Here is a 16,167-nt window from a genome sequence, read left to right on the forward strand (position 1 = left end):
CTCCGGTCTCCTCCCACATTCCAAAGACATGCATGGCAGGTTAATTGGGCGCTCTGAATTGTCCCTAGGTGTGCGTGTGAGTGTGGATGGTTGTTCGTCTCTGTGTGCCCTGCGATTGGCTGGCAACCAGTCCAGGGTGTCCCCCGCCTACTGCCCAGAGCCAGCTGAGATAGGCGCCAGTAGCCCCCGCGACCCTTGTGAGGAATAAGTGGTCAAGAAAATGGATGGATGGATTATACAAATAGTATTTATTAGGTAGATAAACATTGATAAAATGTTGTGTTTGTTTTGAATTCAGTATTTGGTGGAACACAACTAGCTTTTTTTTTCTTTTTGGTACTATTTATTCATTATTTATGTATGTAATTTTAGAGCTTATCCTGTATTTATTTATTTATTTATTTATTTATTTATTTATTTGGAGTGAGGGGTCAAAACTAAGCACTTCTTTACAAACATTCTGGGGGCGGAGTCTCTCTGGGGGATGCACGCCCCCCTCCCCGCAGTCAACTCCCGCCCACCCATGTCTGTTTATAATACAGATGCGCCCCTGCCATGACCGCAGCAGCTGCAGGCAGGCAGGCAGGACGACGAAAGCATCGAGCAGAATGACGGCATCCGGCAACACCTACGACGTGATCGTGGTCGGCGCAGGAATATCTGGTGAGCGACGCGTCACTTTGACACGTTTTAAGACACATATTGTTTACCTTAGCAACAAAGTAAATTGGCTTGTGTGTGGAGGAGACAACTGTTGCACCGTACCCTCTGCATACTACTACCGTATGTACCTCTCCCAAGCACATGTAGACGACATTTTATGCGACATAATAAGGTTATATTATGTGTGTATGATGAGCAGTAGCAGCAGAACGGCGCCTGTTGAATAAGAGCTCATGATCTACACACAGAAAACGGACTTTGCATTACATAAGAGCAGAAGGAAGAGGGGTGGATGGGTGGTGGAGTCTCTGTCTCTGCTATCCTTTGCTTGCTTGCTTAATTATTTCATATATCTAATTGTTTGTTGCTTAATTACACAGACTGTCATTGTCTTGCTGGGGAAAATTTTAAAGATAAAATAGCAGCAGTGTGCAAATCTACCTTTAAGTCATAAGTCATTCATATTGAGAAGCTGTGACTTAATGTCACAAGATTATATGAAAATAACTATAACAATCAACTCTTTTTTTTATATATTTGTGTTTCAATTGATTTATGATGCTGTTTTATGTATTTATAGTGGTATTTTTTTCAGTATTATTGCATGTTCCGTATTTATTTTGTCATTTTTGTTAAAATGGTATTTATTTTTATTTCTCATCCCTGTAATATTTGTAATATTTTTAAATTATATTTTGCTTTTATTTTTATTGAATGAATATATATATATATATATATATATATATATATATATATATATATATATATATATATGTTTAATCACATCTTAGGATTTTAATTAATCACTTAATTAAAAAGGGATTTTTCTCAACACATTTTTCCAGCTAAATTTGACAAGTACCTGTTATGTGTTAATTCTTTCAACATTTAATGTTATGAGGACATCGTCAACATTTTTTTTATCTAATGCATGCTCTCATCCTCCTCTTTTTTCTAATCAGTTAATTGTTTGCACAATTTAAAATGGGGGGAAAAAATGACCCCAATACTTCCATCCATCCATCCATTTTCCTGACCGCTTAATCCTCACAAGGGTCGCGGGGGGTGCTGGCGCCTATCTCAGCTGGCTCTGGGCAGTAGGCGGGGGACACCCTGGACTGGTTGCCAGCCAATCGCAGGGCACACAGAGACAAACAACCATCCACACTCACAAACACACCTAGGGACGATTTGGAGGACCCAATTAACCTGTCATGCATGTCTTTGGAATGTGGGAGGAGACTGGAGTACCCAGAGAAGACCCACGCGGGCACAGAGAGAACATGCAAACTCCACCCAGGAAGGCCGGAGCCTGGACTCGAACCGGAGTCCTCAGAACTGGGAGGCGGACGTGCTAACCACTGTCAAGCTAAAGGATCATCTGCGGTCAAAATTAATAGTGTGATTAGATTAATCTGCGCTACTACATGATTAATGCAATATTTTTTTTGTGATTAATTAATTAGTTAACGCTTTAACTTTGACAGCACTATTCGATTCGATTAAGATTTTTGGGTCTACGATTTGATTCAGAATCGATTTTCGATTTAGAGAACGATTCTTGATTCAAAATTATTTGTTTGACAATGATTTCTGCTGCAATTTATAGATGTGCAATGAATCGTCACAATCTACTCGGGCCTGTTTTGCAAGACAATGGACAAATGGAAACAATTTCTTTTTAAAATTTTTATTTTATTTACATTTATTAAGTTTTGAATAGTAAGGAGGGTGCTACTCTATGTAGCTAGCTATAATTTTATCGCTTTTAAAGTATATTCTGCCCTCCTAGAACAGACTGACAGTTTAGTAGACAGCATACAGTCCCTCAAAAAGAGTCCAGTGCTGTTTTGTTTCACCGTTCCGTACTCACTATGTGGACGATTGATAGCTGTGACTTGCTTCCTTGTATTTATTTGCACAACTCAACACAGTACAGCTTGTTATTCCTGGCTAATAGACACTACCTCACTTCCTGTAGTGTGTTCAACTTCCCTCGCTCTAATCAGTCCCCCAAGCAATATGAACGCAAACGAACAATGCTATTACACTCCAGTTGGGGTTAACTGAACACACAAAACGAAGAAAATTGCACACAGTACACACTTAAATGCAAACGCACTTTGTTTAGCTTGTTTCCCCGAACGTAGCTAGCTCAAAGCTAGCGCACACTGGAGAGTGCCATCGACTCGCTAACGCTAATTAGCGCGCTACTTGCGGCACGTTTATCCCTCAAAAGAACGGCTAGTCATACAAAACGCTTTAGGAATGCATACAGAGAATCATCTTCACATTACTCACCGGCATATGTTCTTCCTACACAGCAAAAAAACCTTTTGTTGGCATAACTTGATTGCGACCTTTTCCTTCTACTCCTACAACTTAACAGTGTATCAGAACGCGTGGAACCACACTGCCCCTAAGTGGCCAAATCGGCCATATATTAGGGATGTAAAAATATAAATATATTAGGGATGCAACGATACCGGCCATTATTGTGATATCGTAATATTAAAACTGCGACAATATCGTCGTCGTCATGTTGACAAGATTTAAAAGCTACACATCTGTTAAAAAAAAAAGTCAGGTTGATTTCCATTTGTGCAGTTATAGCACCCTCTGGTGGTTAGTTTTTTTAGTGCAGTTTAATTTTCATTAGGTATGTTTTGGCCCTTCTATGTTTCAAATGCAGATGAAGGGGATTGTAAAATGCTTTGAAGTGAGTCAATACGTGGAGGAACTCAATGTGGGCTTGTATTACAGAATAAGTGCCTCAATATTAAGTGTTATTAGAGATTGAAGGTAGTTTATATGTATTGCTTTTATGTACAAAAGCACAATCTTGTGCTTTTTTTAGTATGAGCTCTTTTTTTTTTACAATATTGAGACCTTTTTTAAATATCGCCATCCTCCCCACAATATCGTGATAATTATCGTATCGTGAGTTTCATATCGTGATAATATCATTAATAATAATAAGCGATTCTTGTGAGAATTGATATTTTATATTATAAAGTATTACAAAAAAAAGTAGGTTGTTGGTAGATTGTTTCTTTGTTACAACAAAGATTTTTGGCAATAAATCTTATGCCAAGAAAAGCCTTTTTATTAACCCTATAATGGTAATAAAATGGTCAGCAGTATATGAGTATATGAGTTACGCCTATAAAAATTGCAAAATATTGCTGTTGCCATTGACTCTTATTTAGTGCGAGGTGGATTGGATGATTAAAATTTAAATATCTTATTCACTTAACAACCAGTGGCCTCGGTAGCATGTGGAAGAACCACAAATAGCTGTAACAGCCTGGCATGTCATTCTCATGCTAGTCACCAGTCTGGCCACACAGCTGCTGTGGGATGTCATCCCATTTTTCAAGTTAAAAAAAACAAAACAACTGTCTGCTCAATTTATTAAATGGTTGAAAACATTGTTAGGAGAATCAGAAGCTTATTGATCCATTGTCCCCACTGAAAGCCATCAACCAATTACATTTGCTGCTTACACTTTCAAACTCATGTTACGAAGCGAGCTTTGTGTCAATATGCACCCGCGCCTCTTTGTTTTCTCAAGTTTTCAGTAGTGGGGTACGATATTGCAAGATTTGTGATCTGATACTGAGTGAATACAGAGCCTGGGAGATGCTTTTCTTTTTTTTTTTTCTTTTTTTTGTCGGCTCCTCTTGGCCGACGCCCTCTTTGTGCCAGCTTCAACTGAGTGTTCGTCTTTTCAGACAGAGACATTTAGGTCAGTGTCACTTCAAATTCTAGTCAAGTATGTACACAACACACGGTAGGGAAACAAGCTAATTCAATAAGACTAGCTTCATCCCCTTGTATTGTCACATTAGCCCCTTGTAACAACATCATTTGTTTACATGTAAAAAAAAAAACCCTCACGGTCAGCTCGATGACTATTTCCCTCCGCAGTTGAAATGCAATTGTCCTTTTGCTGCTGGAGACCGACGCCTCTGGCCAGCCAGTCCCTCGGGGGTGTGATGACTTTTATGAGGAGACATTAAAGCCTTGTGACAGCCGCTTATCACAGTGAGAAGGAGGAAGAAAGCTGAAGAAGCAGGGGGAATTTGGTCTTCCTGCTTTGTGTCAGCAGAGCGAAATCAAATAGGGGGAGCTAAAAGGAGTGTCAGGGGAATGTGAAAGTGGGAAGAGGGTGTAAGCACGGGCATTTTTAGACCCCTGCATTCCCATTTATCTATTATTGATCGGCAAGTCGGCAACAATACAGTACATGACCCAAATACATTTGTGTCAACAGTCATTTCAGGGTCATGATGCAAAATTGCGAACATGCAAACTACTAAGGGAACCCATTCGTGGAAAGGAGACAACACTTCATGTTTGCACTGCATGCAACATTCCTTCAATTTTCCTGAGATTAATTCAATGTGCAATGACAGAACTTCCATGTACCCCTGAAGAATTTGCTTTGCCAAATAAGTGTCAGCAGTTTACTTTGAGATTTGAGACTTTGGACTAATGACTTTTTACATAGACGAAGAGCACTGCAAGTTGTTAAATGGAAAACAGCTTGTGCTGTTATATTTATCTTGTCATCAAATTCCTCATTGGTCTACTGGCCTTGTGTTTCTGCATGTCAATATTTCAGTGGTGTTTTGTGAGGGCCAAAAGGGCCTCCTCTGCTGGACTAAACACTATCAGAACAATAGCATTAAAAATGCTTTTAACCTATGCACTCACTACCACAAGGAGGTGGTATATGCAGATTCATATGATACGCGGTGATAGTGTTAAGCAGCACAATGTAACAATTTGAATTTCTCCCTATCATTGAAATGCTCAATCGTACAAGTCAATAAGCAGGTGGTCAGCATCCTCATTCAAGGACATGAGACCCGAAGGGAATTGTAATTGGCCCAGGTGGATCAATATCGAGCCTCTTAGTATCGTGATTGAAGAGGCACACTTGTTTCTTACCCCGGGTTTTCACCGGATGCGGTTGCGGTGCGGTTGCGGTGCGGTGCGTCTTGACTGCGTGCTCCGGACGGGTCAATTTTTTTGTCAATCCACACCGGCTCTGCACAGCTGCGGTCCGGCAGCTCCGTCGCCGCCCACTTCCCAACGTGTCTCGCGGGACCGCGCGCGCGCGATCATGTGGCATTTCACAACGAGAGGTGGACTTCTTTTGATTTAACCTTTTCTTCTTCTTCTGCTATGAGATTCCATGCATCCTTTTTTTGGTTGTCCTTGTAAAGTATATTAATAACGAGAGTCGGGTCAGTGCGGGTCCACTCTTTATTTCTGTCTTCCCCATCCGGCTGCCGCTCAGTACGGCAAGCGAGACGGGCACAACAAGCAATCGCGAACATCAAACTCACAATACATTACAGTCCTTATAAAAAGGATGTGCCGTGTCATATATTATTTGGGGTTTTCCACCTCCAATATAAACCTCTCCTCGTCCATGTTCGCTGGTGTCTAAACCGTGAACGAGCACATGGCCCGGCGACGCCCACGTCACGTTTTGCTGAAAAACTTGCGAAATAGGAGCTGGCGAGTGTTTTATTCTGAAAGGTAACCGGAAATTTATTTTGAAACTGCCTCGGTCTTCCTGTCCCGCTCGATGTGTTTTGTGCTAGCTTGCCATTTGCCGGAGGCCTACCGCTGCGGCGTCCGGCAAAAATAGAAAATAGGTCTATCCTTGCGGAAGGCTTGCGGCACGCCGCAGGCCTTCCGCAGTCGACACGCAACGCACCCGCAAGCGGTGTAAACTGCACCATTCGAATGAATGGAATCTAATTGCTTGCGTCGCCGGACCGCACCGCAACCGCACCGCAACCGCATCCGGTGTAAACCCGGGGCTAGCTTGTAGTGGATTGTTTTTGTTTGCTTCCCTGGAAGAACACGCATCCTTTCATCTGAAAAAAAAGTCACAATTTGTCACATTTCATTTAGGGATCTAACGATAAAGGCAATATCGTGATACCATGATATTGAAACTGCAACAATATCGCCGTCGTCATGTTCACAATATTAAAAGGGAACATATCTGTTTAAAAAGTCAGGTTGATTTCCATTTGTGCAGTTCTAGCACCCTCTGGTGGCTAGTTTATTAGTGTAATTTAATTTTCATTAGGGATGTTTTGGCCTTCTACGTTTAAAATCTATGCTAATTCTCAGATGAAGGGGAACGTAATATGCTTGTGAAGCGAGTCAATATGAGGAGGAACTCAATGTGTGCATGCAAGTAAGCTCCTCAATACTGTTATTAGAAATTTGAGGTGATTTATATGCATTGGTGTTATGTACAGAAGCACAATATTGTGCTTTTTTTTGGTATACAATATTGTGACCTTTTTTAAATATCAACCCCCCCCCCCCCCCCCCCCCCCACACACACACACACACACGCACACACACCCCATCGTGATAATTATCGTATCGTGACCTTCATATCATCATAATATCGTATTGTGATGTTTGGATATTGTTACATCCCTAATTTCATTGTCATTTATTGGAATTAAGCAGCTGATTCAACTTCATATGTCTACTGAATTTGAATCATATCTTAACCCAATAGGCCTTTTCATTTGTCGGCAGCGTAGGTGTGCTTGAGTGTAAAAATTGAATCTTGATTTTCGTGCCTCGTTTAGCGTTTTTCGGAATTTGGCAGATCGCTCTGTGTAGTGCTGGGCATTACAGTGAAGGTATTTTGCTAGACGCATCTATCGCACTTGACAATTTGATGGCTGAAAGTATAATAAACTTTACTTCTGCTGGAATCACGTCTAAGTATTGGCACAGGTAGTATAATGTGGTTTTGGTGCATGTGATTGAGGTGCAGGCAGAAAAATTCCGAGTTCCACAGATGAATATGGTGGACGTCATCATATTTCATTCATAAATATGACAACAGCCTGCATCAAAGCCTCCGAGTCATTATAGAAATAAATAATGCATTGAACATCTTGTTATTGTTATCGCTATATTGTGTGTGTGTGTGTGTGTTGTGTGTGTGTGTGTGTGGGTGTGTGTGTGTGTGTGGGGGGGGGGGGGGGGGGGTGTTGTCATGTCTGGTGCAGAACAATGGGAGACTGGCTACTGCCAAGTGATTCCTTCTTAACCATTCGGCACGCCACTGTTGCCGAGGCAACGGCATGCCACTGTTTTTTTTTTCCCCACTGCTAAGCATGAAAAGGTGTGTGTATGTGTGAGCTGAGTTTGAACTTGCATGTAACAAAGGTGGTGAAAGCACGATTTAGCTGTGGGAGCAATGCAAAATATATGGAACAAATTCCAATATACAATATAAAATAAAATTGCTAATTGAATAGCTCAACACTCATCATTATTATGTACTTATTGTTAAGGTGCATTTATAATGGCCAGTGTCACAATATGTATTATTTAACCGGGTGGTGAAATCAGAGAGAGACCTGGCCAAAATTACAATAACACATCATCTCGTCTTTTATTGGTCCAAAGAATGGAAACAGGAAGAAGATTTGGTATATGAACTAGTGAGTGAAACACATAAAACACAAATCTAAAACAGCTGGCCTTTGTGGAGTAAAAAATTATACAGGAATGGGCAATGTAATAGGCTAGTGTACTGTGCATCATTAAATTGTTATTGCATAAATAAACAAATGGATCAGACTACAGTGAATCCCTGTTGATTGTAGGGGATACCTCCCAGATCTGTAAGGGATCACGTCAGTCAAATATTTGTTAAAATAATATAGTGTGGCCAGTCACTATAGCGACAAACCTGGATAACCCCCCCACCCCCCATTGATTTGCTCAAATTACCCAGTTGATCTGAAAGATGAAAGCTTTTACTATTGTATCCACCTTTTTATCTTGCACTTTCAATGGATAGCTTTGCATCCTAGATGATCTCAGTGTTTTTTTAACGTAAGAATAATGGGCTTTGTAATCAAACCAAACAAGATTTCTTATCAAAGGAAAATCCTAAGAGGAGGCTACTTTTTCTTTGTCCGGCGAATGGCTGCAGGCATAAACAAGCGCTGCACAGATGCTCTTTGTTTCCAAAGACAGACATTGACCTTTCCAACCTGGCAGGTAATAGCATCACTTTAATAGCGTGGATTTGCAATGGCTGTGTCCACGGCTAATGCGTACTCTAAAGCCTGGACGGGCTGAGTGTGTTTGTGTAAGAAAGGGCTGCTAGTTGGTTTAATGCAGCCCAAACTGTGTTTAAAGTAGTATAAACCTTTCCTGCTTCAGCGTGGCTTGTGGGATTTGAAAGCAGCAGGAAGCCTGAAAGTAAATTCAGGCCAAAGGCTAGGCAAACATTGTAAAATTGAATAAGATAAACATTTTTATTTTGACTTGTTTGATCAGTCACACAGTTAAATCCAGATCAAATATTTATTTTTAACGCGTTCCTGTGATCAGAATGAAGTAACAGTTCATTTGTGTCCCTTCACTTTTTATCTTAATGCAAATGAGTAAGCACATCACCATGGAAGTGCTATGGAAAATTAATAGATGGAATAATGGAAATAGAAATAATATGTTTACCTTACCTTCATAGAGCCTTTATTAACTGTCCAGGCAAAGTTTTAAATAATGTTTAAATAACCTAAAAATATTTAAATCACTGTTAATGTAAGGAATATAAAATGTTGAGTATTAGTAATTAATGACTACATAGTTACTTAACGTTTTTATTTAGTGTTAATTTCATCAACGAAAACACAAACAAAAATAATTTCATCAATGCACATTTTTCACTGGACTAAAACTAGACTAGACTAAAACCTTCATTAATAAACAGTAATTGGGACTATATCAGTATGCATTTTCGTCGACTAATGAAGAGGAGACGAAAATAATAAAAACTGGACTAAAATCTATGGACATTTTAGTTCATGAACAAAAACGAGATGAAAATTATTTGATTTTGTAAAAAAAAAAAAGAAAAAAAAAGCCAACATTCCAACAATAATGTTAATCCGACCACTAACTAATGCTTGCTAATTTACTAGCTTGTAGCATGGAGCCATAGTAGCCTCTTCTTGATATACTGTAATTGTGTGTCAAGTTGTTTTTCCAAAAAGATTAGAGAAAATTGTATGTGAAATAATTTTAGATCTGAAATGTTCAACACATCTTTCTGACAAAAAAAAATTACAGGGGTAAAATGATTGTCCTGACTAAAACTAGACTAAAACGTTGGCGGTTTTTGTTGACTAAAACTAGACGAATAAAATTATGTTTTTATTGTGTGTTCAGTGTTTTAGATAACCCTAAAAATAGACTAAATAAAATGGGAAGGGGTGGACTAACTGATAAAAACAAGCGTGATTTAAACTGGACTAAAAATGAGACTAAATTGTCACACAACTGTAAAAAGAAGTTATCTACATTAATCAAAAACAAACCAATAAATCAACCAAATCTTAAATGGTCAAGGTGAGTTGTGTGTTTCATATAAAGCCTTTTTTTTTTTTTAACTTCAGCAGAAAAAACGTTTGGCTAACCTATTATAGCTTTGAACGTGAGTACATATCCAATTCATGTGACTTGTGATTGTCACGCCGCCACCAGGCGTGGCGGCTCATGCTTTTATTTTTGTGTCTCTGTTTCCCGTTTTACTCTGAAATCCTAACTCTCCTCTCACCCCAGGTCACTTGCCCTTCCTGCCGCTCACTCATTACCGGTCCCCGCCCATGATTATCACCACCTGCCACCAATCAACCCACACAATAAAAGCCACCTGCATTCTCCCCTCCGTTGCCGAAGTGTCACCGTCAGTGCATGGAAGCGTCCACAGTCCTTATGTCCTCGTTCATGTTGCCTAGCGTTGTTGCCTTGTTTTTGTGCCTTTTCCTCCCTTTTGGAGCGCCTTTAGTTACCCCTTTTGCCTTGTGCCCTTTTTCCTCCCTAGCGGAGCGCTTTCTGTTGTCCCCAGTACCTTTTGCCTGTTTTTTCCTCCCTAGTGGAGCGCTTTTTGTTCTCCACTTTTTCCCCTCCCTGTTCTCCTCTCAGTTTGAGAGGAGACCACTGTTGGCCGGAAATAAACCTGCTGCCTTGGTGGCCTACCTTACGCCTGCGTCTGAGTCCTACTTGACCCCGCCTTGTCAGTACACTTCGGCCAGCATGGACCCAGCAGGCATGGTCGAGGCCGCACTGCAGAGCCAGGAGGCCCGGCTCAACAACCAGGACCGGACCCAACAGACCATGTTGTTCCGGATGGAGGAATTGACCAGCCAGGTCCACGAGCTGGTAGGCCTTTCACGGCGTCGAGCGCCAGCTCCCACTGGACAGATTCCTCACCCTGAGTTCTCTGTACCGACCACGCCATTCACCGGGGTAGGATTGAGACTGGCCTCCCCAGAACGATACTCCGGTGAACCCGGACGCTGTCAGACTTTCCTCACAGAATGTGACATTCATTTTGAACAGTTACCACAGGCATTTCCCACAGCCCGATCCCGAGTGGCCTTCATGTTGTCTCACCTGACGGGACGGGCCAAAACCTGGGCGACCGCGGAATGGGCCAGGGGTTCCTCGGTCTGCCAAAGCGTACAGGACTTTCGAATCGCTTTGCGCCAAGTCTTTGATCCAGAAAATAATGACCGAGAGAAGGCACGAGCACTGAGCCGACTTCAGCAAGGCAACGAATCTGTCAGCGACTATGCAGTTCGCTTTCGAACGTTGGCAAAGAGCAGTGGCTGGAACGCCATCGCACTTCACGACCATTTTCTGAAAGGACTCTCACCCGCCATTCAAGAGCTTCTGGTTCCCGTAGATCTTCCCGCGGACTTGGACGCCTTGATTTCCCTCACCATCCGCACCGATCATCGTCGCCGGGAACTGGCTAAGATCGGCGGACTCCGAAGGAGGGAGGAACCCACCCCCTGGTCACGACCACCGGGGCCCGGAAGGCCGCAACCCATCCTTCCTTCCCGACCTGAACCAGGAGAGGTGGACTTCGCCAGAGAGGAACCCATGCAACTGGGAAGGGCCCGGCTAACGCCCGAGGAGCGACAGCGCCGCCGCCGAGAGGGCCGATGCTTCTATTGTGGTGGTCTTGGCCACCTAGTGGGATCCTGCACCACGAAGAGCGGGTCACCGGTGAGTCCTCCGTCACCCCGACCCGCCAAGAACCACAGGCTCACGCAAATGCAGATAAACCACCACAATGTCACCACAAATCTGTCAGCCCTCATCGATTCCGGTTCCGACGAGAGCCTCATGGACTGGGAGCTCGTGAGGCAACTACGAGTCTCCACCGAGCCACTTCTGTCAACCATCCAGGCTCGAGCGCTGAACGGCAAGGAAACTTTCAGAATCACTCACATCACTGAACCTCTGGAAGTGCACATCGGACAGCACCTCGAGACCCTTCGCTTCCATGTGTTCCATTCTGCTTCCCCCACTTTGGTTCTGGGTCACCCTTGGCTGCGTCTACATAATCCCAGAATCGACTGGAACTCTGGAGTCATTCTGGAGTGGGGAAAGGACTGCATGACTCACAGATTGGAACAACCCGCACCCCGGAACACCACAGCCCAGGTTCACCAGGTGTCCCTCGCCTCGTCCGCTCAAGAGGAATACCCGAACCTGCACACCGTTCCCTCCTGCTACCACCACCTGCGGGAGGTTTTCAGCAAAACCAAGGCCATGACTCTTCCTCCCCATCGACCGTATGACTGCCCGATTGACCTGATCCCCGGATCAACCATCCCCAAGGGGAGACTGTACTCGGTCTCAGGACCCGAACGCCAAGCCATGAACAATTATATTGACGACTCCTTGAAGGCCGGCCTCATCCGACCGTCTTCCTCACCTGCAGGCGCAGGTTTTTTCTTCGTGAGTAAAAAGGATGGATCCCTACGCCCATGCATTGATTACAGTCCCCTGAATGACATCACTGTTAAGAACCGGTACCCCTTGCCATTGATGTCCTCTGTGTTTGACCAGCTGCAACAAGCTAGAATCTTCACGAAGCTCGATCTCCGCAACGCCTATCACCTCATCCGGATCCGCGAGGGCGATGAATGGAAGACTGGTTTTAACACTCCCCGGGGACATTACGAGTACCTGGTCATGCCTTTCGGCCTCACGAACGCTCCCGCAGTCTTCCAGGCCATGATTAACGAAGTACTCAAAGATTTCATCGACCACTTTGTGTATGTCTACCTGGATGATATCCTAATCTACTCTCCTGACCAAGCAAGCCATCGAAGCCACGTGGACCGAGTCTTGCAACGCCTGCTGGATCACCAGCTTTACGTGAAGGCAGAAAAGAGCCTGTTCCACGTCAACTCCATCTCCTTCTTGGGATTCGTCGTGTCACCCGGAAAAGTGGAGATGGAAGCGGACAAGGTCAGCGCCGTGCGGGATTGGCCCACGCCGGACTCACGAAAGAAGGTACAACAATTCCTCGGATTCGCCAACTTCTACCGGCGATTTATCAGAAACTTCAGCACCATTGCTGCCCCCCTGCACGCCTTGACCTCCCCGCAAGTTCGATTTAGGTGGAACACGGAAGCTGAAGGGGCATTCAAGGACTTAAAAGCTCGCTTCACTAATGCCCCTATCCTCAGAGTCCCTGACCCCAAGCGCCAGTTCGTGGTGGAGGTGGACGCCTCGAGTATTGGTATTGGGGCAGTCCTGTCCCAGCGTTGTCAAGAGGACGGCAAGACACATCCCTGCGCTTTCCTCTCACGAAAATTATCAAAAGCGGAACGCAACTACTCGGTCGGTGATCGGGAGCTCCTAGCTGTGAAGGTGGCTCTCGAAGAATGGAGACACTGGCTGGAAGGCGCCGAACTCCCCTTCGTGATTTGGACCGACCACCGAAATCTGGAATACTTACGCCAGGCCAAAAGACTCAACCCTCGACAGGCCAGATGGTCTTTGTTTTTTAACCGCTTCGTTTTCTCTCTGACCTACAGACCCGGCAGTAAGAACATCAAGGCTGACGCTTTATCAAGAATTCACGAGTCCGAACCACTGGAAGCCGAGCCGGAGACCATTCTGCCCCGGGACTGCATAGTCGGGGCCATGAGGTGGCAAATTGAGGACGACGTCAAAGAGGCACTACGGAACGTCACTCCCCCCACGTCATGCCCACCACGCCGACTCTTTGTGCCTGAGGAACTGAGGGCCCAGGTAATACACTGGGCCCATACTTCACGATTATTTTGCCACCCTGGAGTTCGCAGGACCGTGTATGCTGTCGCCCGGAGATTCTGGTGGCCGGCAATGGAGACCACAATCAAGGACTACGTAGCTGCTTGTCCTACCTGTGCCCGCAACAAGACGTCAAACCAGTCCCGGATGGGTCTACTCCAGCCACTACCAATTCCATCCAGACCATGGGCGGAAATTTCAGTGGATTTTGTGACCGGACTACCACCATCCCATGGTAAAACCACAATCCTCACAGTCGTCGACAGATTCTCTAAGATGGTTCGTTTCATCCCATTAACCAAGCTCCCATCCGCCAAGACCACAGCCGACATCATGATCCACCACATATTCAGGTTTTATGGTTTCCCCTTACACATCGTTTCCGACCGTGGACCACAGTTCGTCTCCCGATTTTGGACTCAATTTTGCAAAGCCCTAGGTGCCAAAGCCAACCTGACTTCTGGGTACCATCCTGAGGCCAATGGGCAGGCAGAACGGCTGAACCAGCAGCTCGAAACCGGTCTCCGATGCCTCGTCTCCCAGAACCCAACAACCTGGAGCAGGTATCTAGTATGGGTCGAGCTCGCGCACAACTCTTTGCCCACATCTGCCACAGGTCTCACCCCGTTCAAGTGTGTCCATGGCTACGATCCCCCATTCTTCGCCGAACTGGAAGAGGAGGTAACGGTCCCCTCGGTCAAAGCCATGATCCGTCGGTGCCACAAGGTCTGGTCGGCGGCCCGGACGGCGCTTCAACGCCAGGGAGACCGGGTAAAGAGGGCCGCCGACCGGAAGAGGAGACCGGCTCCAGAATACCGTCCAGGCCAGCGAGTTTGGCTATCAGCCAAACACCTCAGGCTCAAGGTACCATGTCCAAAGTTGGCCCCGCGATTTGTGGGGCCTTTTCCAGTAACCAAGTCCATAGGACCTGCCGCCGTTCGACTCCGTCTGCCACGATCCCTCAGAGTTCATCCTACATTCCACGTCAGCCAAGTCAAGCCTGTTCATGAAAGCACACTGGTGCCCTCCGAACCCGACCCACCCCCCCCGGAGATGATTGAAGGCGGCCCCGTTTACAAGGTTAGAAAACTTTTGGATGTTCGTAATCGGGGCCGCGGAAGACAATACCTGGTGGACTGGGAGGGATACGGCCCGGAGGAAAGGCAATGGGTCCCCTCCCGGTTCATCGTGGATCCCTCGTTAATTGATGAATTTTATGAAGATCACCCTGACCTTCCTGGGCCGTCAAGAGCCGGCCGTTGAGGGGGGGGTACTGTCACGCCGCCACCAGGCGTGGCGGCTCATGCTTTTATTTTTGTGTCTCTGTTTCCCGTTTTACTCTGAAATCCTAACTCTCCTCTCACCCCAGGTCACTTGCCCTTCCTGCCGCTCACTCATTACCGGTCCCCGCCCATGATTATCACCACCTGCCACCAATCAACCCACACAATAAAAGCCACCTGCATTCTCCCCTCCGTTGCCGAAGTGTCACCGTCAGTGCATGGAAGCGTCCACAGTCCTTATGTCCTCGTTCATGTTGCCTAGCGTTGTTGCCTTGTTTTTGTGCCTTTTCCTCCCTTTTGGAGCGCCTTTAGTTACCCCTTTTGCCTTGTGCCCTTTTTCCTCCCTAGCGGAGCGCTTTCTGTTGTCCCCAGTACCTTTTGCCTGTTTTTTCCTCCCTAGTGGAGCGCTTTTTGTTCTCCACTTTTTCCCCTCCCTGTTCTCCTCTCAGTTTGAGAGGAGACCACTGTTGGCCGGAAATAAACCTGCTGCCTTGGTGGCCTACCTTACGCCTGCGTCTGAGTCCTACTTGACCCCGCCTTGTCAGTGATTTTGTCATTGTTTCAGTCACAGTTATTCACAATATATTTTCCTCAGCTATACTTGACTTTTCTAGAGCCAACCTTTCATTTTTTAATGTCCCGCATATTCCTGGTAATCCTCACTGAAGTTTCCAATTGTGAAATTCCATGGCATTTTGGAACCCATCACGTCAGTGTATAGTGTATTTTCCGCACGGGTGTTTTGGGGAGTTTTGTGTTTTCAGGAACACATTTCCTATTTCACATGAACCAGCAACACTGATGGTGGTATGCACTGGAAACAGATTAAAACAAATGGGCTCCTCAACTGATATTGTCCAGGCAGAAACTGTGTATGTGAGTGCGTGCATGCGTGTGTGTTTTCCCACGCCCGTTTTCCTTTTCACTGAGGACAAGAGTGTGAACGGCTGCCAGAGTGTGAAACCCGCCCCCTTTTCTCCCATCACATGATCACCTGCTGTCTGACTTGTGGTGTGTTTCTCATGTGTTCATTGCTGCGGTTACCACAGGTCAGCACATTTCAAGTTGG

General features: G+C 45.0%; 1 protein-coding gene across 1 annotated transcript in view; it reads left to right on the forward strand.

Annotated features, from left to right (window-relative positions):
• The first annotated feature begins 538 nt into the window (after positions 1–538).
• mao (monoamine oxidase) overlaps positions 539–16,167 on the forward strand; it is a 40,190-nt gene continuing 24,561 nt past the window's right edge. Inside the window, exon 1 of the mRNA XM_077536883.1 lies at positions 539–663. Within this exon, the coding sequence (XP_077393009.1) occupies positions 543–663 (121 nt within the window). The 5' untranslated portion in view covers positions 539–542. The remainder of the gene's footprint in view (positions 664–16,167) is intronic.

Source organism: Festucalex cinctus, chromosome 11 (genome assembly GCF_051991245.1).
Source record: "Festucalex cinctus isolate MCC-2025b chromosome 11, RoL_Fcin_1.0, whole genome shotgun sequence".
Lineage (NCBI taxonomy): Eukaryota > Metazoa > Chordata > Actinopteri > Syngnathiformes > Syngnathidae > Festucalex > Festucalex cinctus.